Here is a 10,065-nt window from a genome sequence, read left to right as displayed (position 1 = left end):
CTAAACATAGATGGAGCAAAGTGGGTGGTCACTGAATATTTTGACAAGAACAACCACAAACTCATAAAGAAGTTCGACCTGGTAAAATTTTTGACCGCCCACAGAGGATTCACCCCCTCGAGAAGAAATTCATAAAGCTGCTACATGATTGTAACGTCGGTCCATCAAGAATGGTCTAGATACTATCACTAATCCACAGCAAAAAAGGGACTCTGAGTAGCATGCCCTACATACTAGCTGACGTCACAAATCTAAAGGAAAAGTACCATAGAGAGAGCAAGTTGGCTGACATAGAGGCCACAATGGCCTACTTCGATGAGAAAGCGAAGGAAGATCCAGATTTCTTCTACAGGATAAGGTTGGACGATGAGGACCGTGTCAGGAACATGTATTGGGTGGATGGTGCTGCAAGGAGAGCCTACAAACATTTCCGATATTGCATTTCATTTGACGCGACGTATCTCACTAATATGTACAAGATGCCATGCGCTTCATTCATAGGAATAAATAACCACAATCAGTCGTTGCAGTTCGGATGCGGGCTCGTTCGGAACGAAGACACGGATGGGTACGTTTGACTGTTCAAGACCTTCTTGGAGTGCATGGATGGACTTGCTCCGATGAACATAATAACAGACCAGTATTTTAGCATGCGTGCAAGGATAGAGGAGGTCTTTCCGTTGGCAGTGCAAAGGCAGTGCAGGTGGCACATTATAAAGAAGGTTGAGGAGACGCTAGGACCGTTCTTTGCTGACTGTCCAGAGCTGCACAAGGCATTCGAGCTGTGCGTGGACCACAGCTTGACGGTGGAGGAGTTTGAAAGGAGCTGGATGACCATGATTGAAACATATCAAGTCCCAGACAACGAGACTCTTGCTAGCCTGTGGGAGAAGCGAATGTGCTGGGTGCCGGGCTACTTCATGCAGTGCTTCTTCCCGTTTCTGCAGACTACGCAGCACAGCGAGGGGTTCAATGCTGTTTTGAAGCGGTAGTGAGCCCTGGCAACTCATTGCTACAGTTTGCCAAGCAGTACACAGCTTTGCAACAAAAAATACTGGGATCTGAGCTACAGCAAGAAGCGAACACCGCGCTAAAGCAGCCAAAATTGCTAACGTATTTACCGATGGAGAGGCAAATGAGCAAGATATACACCAACAAGATCTTTAACAAGTAAGTCAGTTGCGTTACAGTCTTATTTGCGCAAAGCACGAAGGTAGTAGGTGCCATATAGAATGCAATGCAGTTGCCATGATATGTGGTTGCCATGTTTAATGAAATATTGTTTGCCATGCTTACTCAGCTGCAGTTGCCATGTTCAATGGAAATTCTGTTTGCCATGCTTACCCGGATGCAGTTTCCATATTTAATGAAATGCAGTTGCCATGTTTAATGCACTATACTTCCATTGGGCATGTTGGTATGCAAATGCCAATGTCAACTGAAAATTGTTATGTTGTTGCCATATCTACTGAAATGCAATTGCCATTGCTGAAATGCAATTGCCATGTTTACTCAACTGTAGTTGCCATGTTTAATAAAATGCAGTTGCCATGTTTTATGCAATGTGCTTCCATTGGGAATGTTGGTGTGGAAATGACGATGGACAGTTGAAAATGTTATGCAGTTGCCATGTTTAATGTACTGCAGTTGCCATGTCTAACGTACTACAGTTGCCATGTCTAATGTACTACAGTTGCCATGTCTTATGTACTATATTTGCCATGTTCAAACAAAATGTATTTCTATTTCCATGACAACATAAGGTGCTACAAAAAAAGAGCGCACGATAGTTTAACAGAAAACACACAAAACTTGCAGATTCTAGGAAGAAATAAAGCGTGCCAGCATGTTCACGGCTTTCCAGGTGGACGAACATACGTTCAAGGTGTGTTCTATTTTGGGCATGTCAGATTCAGAACCTGAAGACCCGGACAAAGGAAGGAACTACATGAAAGCCTCGATCGGCCAAGGCGAATACTACTGCCAATGCTGCAAGTTTGAACGGGGCGGCATTGTGTGCTGTCACATACTAAAAGTAATGGACATGAACGTTGTGACATGGATGCTCCGCCATTTTATAAGGCGGCGATGGACTTGGGACGCTGACGATGCGTTGGCACCGCAGACAACAAACGCAGTTCTGGCTGTGCATGACGAGAGACCTGAGTCAACCATGGAAGCTGTGTGGCACGTTGTGCTGACAAAGAACTATGCTGAGCTAATTGATGAAGCGTGCAAGAGTGATGGACAACGAGAGTCGCAGAAAAACACAGGAAGGCCCTGAAAAGAGAGCTTGATGAGATCAAGAAGAGGAAAGCTGAGGAAGCCTTACACGGGTTCCCCCGCACATCAAGTGTGCCTTCGTCCACGGGGCCATCATTTGAAAACTCGGAGATAGGATCTGGAACAGCAAGCACACAAAACCAGGTCAGGAACCCGCCCCGTTCCATCACAAAGGGGTGTCCAAAAGAGATAAGGTACAAATCAGGATTGGAGATTCAAGCAAAACACAAGAAAACAAAGAAAGGGACGGGCAATCCGTAAGCAAAATTGGGGCGCTGTGACATGGTCCTTGGGGACATTTTGTTTTGTAACCTAGATGTTGTGATTTTTTTTCTAGAAATGGGAGACTGACTCTTGAGGGGCATCAGAAGTTGCAGGAAAATGCATTGAATGGGTAACTACAGTTGCCATGTTGTGTGTACTTGATCTGCCATGTTATATGTGTTTAATCTGCCATGCTATTTTGTACTAAATATGCGATGATATTTTATACTGAATCTATCATGGTAAATATAATGGGTCTGCCATGTTAATTATACTCAATCCGCCATGTCAAGTATACTGGATCTGCCATCTTGTTTATGCTAAATCTGCCGTGTTCTTTGTACTGAATCTGCCCTATTAGCTGTACTGAAAAATGCCATGTTATTTGTAATGACTCTACATCGCGTATATTTTCATGATAATTCGACACGCTTTAGTCACACATGCTGTGTTGTGTGCAATCTATGGGAAACAAAGTTGAAAAAGCGTAACGTGCATCAACCACAGAAAAGGTTATGACTACATGATCAAAACTACCATGGTAGCCGGTGCAGTTAGCAATGAAAAAGAAGAAGCAAAATAGCCAAATGAAAAACGGCGATGACTTTTAATAACCATGTCTGATGAACTATAGTTGCCATGTTTTAGAACATAGTGCACGCATTCGAAGCAGCAACCTGGTGGTGCAAACGATGAAACCACAATAATAATGATAAACATAAAACATATCTACTATCTCGCCTGAAATAGGTTCACATCCACACAAAATATTACAAAAAATATTCAAATGTCACTCACGAACCACCACTGCGTACTAGGCTACTCGGGGTTGCAGTCCTAGCATAGCACAGGGACATAGTTTTTGAGAAGAACAAAAGGTAGTACCTTACATTCCTCGGCAACAGAATGTAAGGTATGCGTCCGGTGTGTAACGCCATGTGATCACTTGTACTTCTTGATGACTTTCTTGACAGCTTCCTCCACGAACTCGCGTGCTCCGGACCGCTTGTTGAAATCTTCATTCGTCAACCAGTTCCATGTGTAAAATTTCCGGAGCTCAACGACCGTTGCAGTTGTGACAGCAGGAACAAGTCTACCTTCCCACTTTGCAAGGTATTCCAACGTGTGGAAGCCATAGTCCGTCCTGCACAAGAAAAACAGTCAGGTGAACTCGCAAAAAGGACAGACATAGCAATGATAAACTTCAATTCAGATGTAACAACAAAGAGGGGTGGGATTGATGTAAATGGCACATGAAGGGGGGGGGGGTAGGAAATTACGTGTTCCCTTGATTCGTAGTCGCCACGTACTCAATTGGGAAATGTCTGATCTGGACCTTTGAGTTTTCATAGTGACGGTTCCATGTCTCTTTGACGTTGTTGATGAAGAATTCAGCATGCGAAGTAAGGTCTGCATCGGCTGCCGAACGCATTGAATCAAGCACCTCAAAGCGTTGGTTCTTCAGGTCAAGACAGATCGCGTAGTGGTGACCACACTTGTCGTGTGGGTCGTGTGGTGCAAGCTCCTGGAACATGGGGAACAGGACTTGCATGTAAAAGTGAAGGAAATGAGAAGCAGAGTTCACATGAAGAACAACAGAGGGACAAAAAAAGTAGAATCACCTAGAATGTTTAGTTATAGTGGGTAGTTGAAAGAAAGTTGCCGTCCATGTATGAACAAAATTTGCCGTGTATTTTACTTTGAAGTTGCCACATAGTTTGCACGGGATGCAAAAATCAAAAAGTCAGTTTGCACGGCAGCTGATGCCGCATGAAACATTTGCCACACAAACAGAGTGCGGATAATGGCAAAAAACCATACCATGTGAAAAAAGTGTAAACAGAGAAGGAGTACTCACATATTTCTTCAGTGTGAGCTTGAATTGACCGTGTTGAGCAAAATTCTTCCTCGGGATTTTGTGGTGGAAGTCACCATCCCATATTTTGCAGGTGACACTGTAATGCATGATTGTTTTGCCGGGAGACATATCCATATGCTTGTTGATGTAGTCAATCCCGCATGCAACTACATTCGTCGACATTTTACCGTTTGGCCTCACGGACTCGGCAAGATCACCCAGGTCGACGTACGTCACTTCGCATTGAATGACCTTGGTTCTGTCCAAACATGAGCTGTATGAAAATGATATAACATGAAAGAATCATGTCTACTAAGTAAAAAAGGAAGAACTAAAACGTAAGCGGATAATATATAGAAAGTAGAAAAAATATTAATGGTAGAAAGAGCAAAGCAAAATGTGGTCATTACGCTTTCAGCTCCTTCATGTGCTTGCTGCTGGCCCTCGCATTTCCAAATCGCTTGACAATATCGTACAGCTGGGTCTGTTCCTTTGTGGCCCTGACTTCGGGCTCGTAGTCTTCCGCGGGAGGTGGGTGAACTACCCTCTGCTGCCTCAAGAACCAGGGGTGACACTCCTAATGGTATCCTCAGATACCGTATTTGCAGGCACATTGGAACTTGATTTCCCCTGACCTCGTGAGGACCTCCTCTGCAATGCTGCCTCCTCGATCCTGTGGTAAGCTCCATCAAGTGAAGGTGAAATCTCCTCAGGGGTGCCTACAAGGATAAAAAAAGTGGGTTAGGATACCTGGAAAACAAAACAAATGGAATGTGAAAAGATAGGGTGCATGATGTGAAATGTAGGTACAAAAAGTAGGGAGTTGCCATGTGGAGGCAAATCCAGTTGCCATGTGTAGTGCACTGTAGTTGCCATGTGACAACAACTACAGTTGCCATGTTGTGTCAACTCCAGTTGCCATGTGCTTGCCGAATGGAAAATGCAGCATGGAAACAAAAATATAGGTGACATGGTGCAGCAAATCCAGTTGCCATGTGTATTGCACTGTAGTTTCCATGTGACAACAACTACAGTTGCCATGTTGAATCAACTTCAGTTGCCATGTGATTGCCGAATGTAAAATGCCGCATGGCAACAAAAAAATGTAGGTGACATGGTGCAGCAAATCCAGTTGCCATGTCATCACATAACAGTTGCCATCACAAGTGAGAACCCCAAAAAATTGCTTGGGACAAAAGTCAGACTACACAGATGTATACAAGAAAATGATAAGCGCATAAGAAATGTACCTTGGATGATCGGCTCTACGAACATTGCCTTCCTGCCCTCGACCATTGGCTGCGCCATCATTGCGAGCATGCATCCCGGGAAAGCAAAGGCAACTGGCATAGGATCTGGCACCACTGGTTGATCTTGATTGATGCCAAGGCTGAAGCTCAGTGGGGTGAAGGCCATTGGGTGCCTCTCATGCCTACTGGCCGGACCGCGAACAACTTGCAGGGTAGAATCCAAGGGTGAAAGATCAACAAACATATCTGAATTGGCCGCTACAGAATGATCGGGCTTATTTGTAGGGCGGGGCGTGTTGTCAGCGGTATCAGCCGTAGCTTCCTTGACAATCTTCTTGTTTGGGTTGTAGGGGACACCAACATTGACTGGGAGCCTGGAAGTGCACAGATTTAAGCTGGGGATTTCCACTGCGGGTAAAGGCGCAGTCTGCTCCGGGCGTTCACCTGCGTCACTCATGCCCGGCTTGACACCTGCATCAGTTGTGCTCCGGTCTTCCGGTTTCTCCATCACATTGCTTTTGGCAGGTGGCGGGAACAGTGTGGATGCAGGAACATAACCAGACTCATCTCTGCTGCTCCTAGCTACAGCTGGTGCGTTGGGTATGTCTGTTGATTGCTTGCGGGGGCTACGACGCCTCGGTGGAAGACCAGCACGCGAAACAGTCACCTTAGCAGTATCTGCACCGACAGGAGCTGGAGCTATTGTGCCAAGACTCTCACCTGTAGATGGCATATCATTATGAACTGCCGCCTCAGCCACTTCTGTCGTGGACACAGGAGTGCCACCACGCACACGCTTGGAATCAGTGTCAGATGAGCGGGAATCTTCCTTGCTTAGGTTGGTCTCGGGACCATCCACTTCAACGCTTGCTGATGGGGTGGCATGGCTCACAACAGCATCCTTCATTGCCAGAAGAGTTGGCAATATTTCAGCTGTCCTGGCAGATACCGACTCGTCACTCCCCGATGTACGGATGCCTGTTGGTCTAACCTGCACATCTACAACCGGCGGAGATGGTCAGCCACTTGCGTCAGAGTTAGTGGGAACAGTTGACGGTGCAGCAGCAGTTTTGTCGACTGGCGCCTCATGAACATCTGAGTTGCCCCCTGTTGACAACTTTGAATGAAGGCATTCGAGTGGGTCCCTAATGATATGCTTGGCCCCGCGTGTAGTAGTCTTCTTCACCCTGCAAAAAATAAAGCACATGAAAAGGTATTAAAAATGAACAAAAAATATTTGCCATGGTATAAATCTAAAAAAATGAAAAATAGGTGGAAAAGCTGGTAGTTGCCATGTAAGGGGAATATGAGTTGCCATGTGGCATAGTTAGCAGTTGCCATGCAAATCCAGCAAGAGTTGCCATGCTAGCCAACTTGAAGAATGATAAAAATGTCTGATTTGCCAGGAATGCAATTTCAAAACTAGGTATGGGATGAGGACACAAGCCAATGGAAAGATGGTAGTTGCCATATAGGTACAAGAAGAGTTGCCATTTGGCCTAGATAGCAGTTGCCATGTAAAAAACAAGCAGGAGTTGCCATGCAGTTAAAAAGGAAGGAGATCATTTGAAAAACAGTAGTTTCCATGTGGGGACGATGACAGAAGCCCATGTGGCAAGCTGAACGGATGCATTGAAAAATCAAAAATATAGCACTATGTCAATGAAAGCACATGGAAAACCTACTTTTTGACTGGCTTTCTCAGGTTTGGCAACACGACAGGATCCCCGGTGTTGGACGTCGTCGTACAAGGAGATGACCTGGTGGAAGGGGTGTCACTAGCAATGGGGGAACCTTTGTTCAACCGAGCAGAAACACGGGTTGGCGTTGGTGCCTATTTCTTCATAACTGCTCGTCCACCAGCTGTCGCCTCACTGCATGTATAAGATGGAGGAAAAAAAGGTGGCAATTGTCAGACAACAAACTCATTGCCGCGCTTAGCAAAAACAAATGCAAAAAGGGATCAGTCTATTCCAAAAATATCGACAAAATAAAAAACTAAAATTAAAGTCGAACCTCCTCTTAGTAGCTACGGGATCGGTCCTAGACCTCTTGCCAGGAGAACCCTGCCCAACATCCTCTGGAGCCCTCCCCCTCTTTGATGGCAACACCCCCTCGCCTCTCGCAGCCGTATGTTCTTTGACTTTCTCCGGTGGGGGACATCTGGTGCATCCTTGCCCTTCTTACCACCTGCACGAACTTTAACATGTTCATCATCATCGGTGTCCTGTTGCACGTTCTCCATGTCATCGTCGTCATCCTTGCTAAGACCAGCGTCTTTATCTAGTTCATCTTGTGTGTCAGCAAGCTCTTGGGAACTGTTGTAGTCATACCGGCCACGGCAACCAGTTGGCCGATGTGTCCGTTCTGGGACAAATGTAGTGAACTGCCTCGCAACCACGTCGCTGTCGGAGCCATTAAGGGACGTCCACCCCTCAACCAACTTCCCGAGCAAGCCGGTAATTCCGGATGCAAACTGCCCAATTAGATGCTCAACAGGTGCCCTCGCCTGTGCACGAAACAAGAAGCAGCAATAACCAACCATATTACAGTCACTTGCACGACATCAAAAATAATCCAAGGCAACCATAGATATATATCTTTGATTACCTCAGTAGGGCAAGACGAAGCTGAGTGCACGTCCATCCACTTTCCAAAGTTTTGAGGCCCCCCAAACACGCTGTAGTCTATAGCATGCTTGGCCATCAGCTGGAAAAAACCAAAAAAATAGCTAGGATGTAAGAGAGAGAATGATGAACACTGACTAGCAGTTCATGTGTTGCAAATACAACAAAAAAATAAGACGCGAATATAAGTTTCAGCACGAATGACAGAGTTGCCATGTGGAGTGAGACATGGATACCATACGCAGACAGCCATGGCTAACAAAGGTAGTCATGTCTTGTTAACCACAGAAGGTTGCCACATGACGATATGTTATGCCGCAAAAATTTGTAAGAATGCCGTGTAGAGAAAGAAACCAGAACTAACCTGCAGTTTTCCATATTTGGTATCAGTTACCCTGTCTGCAGCAAGCACAGCCTTGACAACATCGATAGTCCATGCAGAAACAACAAACTTGTGCATAGGCGGCAGGCCTCCTGTCCCAGTGAAATCCACGGTGGACAGATCAAGATAGTCGACGTACATGAGCTGATGTACAACAATTTTAAAAAGAAAGAAATATCAGTTGCCATATTGTCATTATAGCAGTTGCCATCTGGTTATGATCAGGCTGTCATGCATGAATAAAAAGTGTTAAAAAGAGTGTTCACAGAAAGGACTGGTAAAAAAATACCATTAAATGCAGTCAACAACCCTTCTGGTACATCTTGCTTGAGAATGCATCATGCAGGAAGTCGGCAATGAACTTACACCAATTCATGTTCTTCACATCTTTTAGTTTCGCCTGCACCGCACAATTTTCAGGACAACGAGTTGCCGCATCAGAAATCAAATGGAAAAAAACATCAAAAAACACTGGCAGTGACTAGCTTGCACATGACATTGGAGCAAAAAAACTGAAGGAAAAGAATGTAGTAAAGATAGATCATTCACCAGGATGGGGAAGCATTTGTTGCTTGGGCGAAGAGAAGTGGTCGACGCGAAAACAGCTGAGATGAGGTACATGAGTAGTTTCGTCTTAAAAACCTCGCCATGGGTTGTCATGGCCTGCAGCGAATCTGCCAATACAGACGTGTTCGACATGAATTCCAACCCAGGAAACAAACGGGGGAACAACGCTTCCTCGATCTTGTTATTGACCTCATACGGGACTTTGATTTGTCCACGGGGCACACCCAAAGTGCAGAACACAGATTCCTCGTTCAACGGCAGTCTTCCACGTCCCGGAATCACAAATTCCCTGGAGGCGGGGTCGTAAATCTCACCAAGCCAGTCACATACAGGGTTGACTAGATTCGTGCACCGGACATTCATCAGAGCCTGCATGCCCATCTCAGCAGCAGCTCCCTTCTGATCGTCGGTAAATCAGTCAGTCAATGAAGCCAGTCGTTCCTGGGAGGCCCTGTTGCGAGTACGTTTCTTATTCTGCAAAAAACAGACAAATGATCAGTTGTTGCCATGTTTTCACTGTCATGAAATTTTAGTTCATGACAGACGACTGCAAAGCTCGAGGTGGCAACCAATAACATATGCAGGAGGAAGAGGGTGTGTGGACAGTTACCTCGTCTCCCTCTTTTCTCCGTCCAGTTGCCCGATTCTGCTATGGTGTATCCATGAAATCATCATCATCGTTTTGATGATCGCCGCGAGCCATTCTGCTGAGGTAAGTGATGACCCACAAGTATAGGGGATCTATCGTAGTCCTTTCAATAAGTAAGAGTGTCGAACCCAACGAGGAGCAGAAGGAAATGATAAGCGGTTTTCAGCAAGGATTCTCTGCAAGTA

The 10,065-nt window shown here is 45.5% G+C and overlaps 1 protein-coding gene across 1 annotated transcript; it reads left to right on the top strand.

The window, feature by feature from the left end:
* Positions 1 to 302: 302 nt before the first annotated feature.
* On the top strand, positions 303 to 992 carry LOC147991704 (protein FAR1-RELATED SEQUENCE 5-like). Its single transcript, XM_087538772.1, has 2 exons — positions 303 to 568; positions 662 to 992. The coding sequence occupies exons 1-2, from the start codon at positions 303 to 305 to the stop codon at positions 990 to 992; spliced, it is 597 nt and encodes a 198-aa protein (XP_087394898.1).
* Positions 993 to 10,065: the final 9,073 nt, after the last annotated feature.

Source organism: Triticum urartu, chromosome 1A (assembly GCF_056163025.1).
Source record: "Triticum urartu cultivar PI428250 chromosome 1A, HENAU_Tu73, whole genome shotgun sequence".
Classification (NCBI taxonomy): Eukaryota; Viridiplantae; Streptophyta; class Magnoliopsida; order Poales; family Poaceae; genus Triticum; species Triticum urartu.
Note: the sequence above shows the minus strand (reverse complement) of the source record. Positions and strands in the feature narration are given on the sequence as shown.

Bases quoted from the DNA above. Each gene is read 5' to 3' on its own strand.
- LOC147991704 (XM_087538772.1), top strand. From the start codon at position 303: ATGGCCTACTTCGATGAGAAAGCGAAGGAAGATCCAGATTTCTTCTAC. The intron at 569-661 runs GTACGTTTGACT...CATGCGTGCAAG, and splicing joins CGGAACGAAGACACGGATGG to GATAGAGGAGGTCTTTCCGT.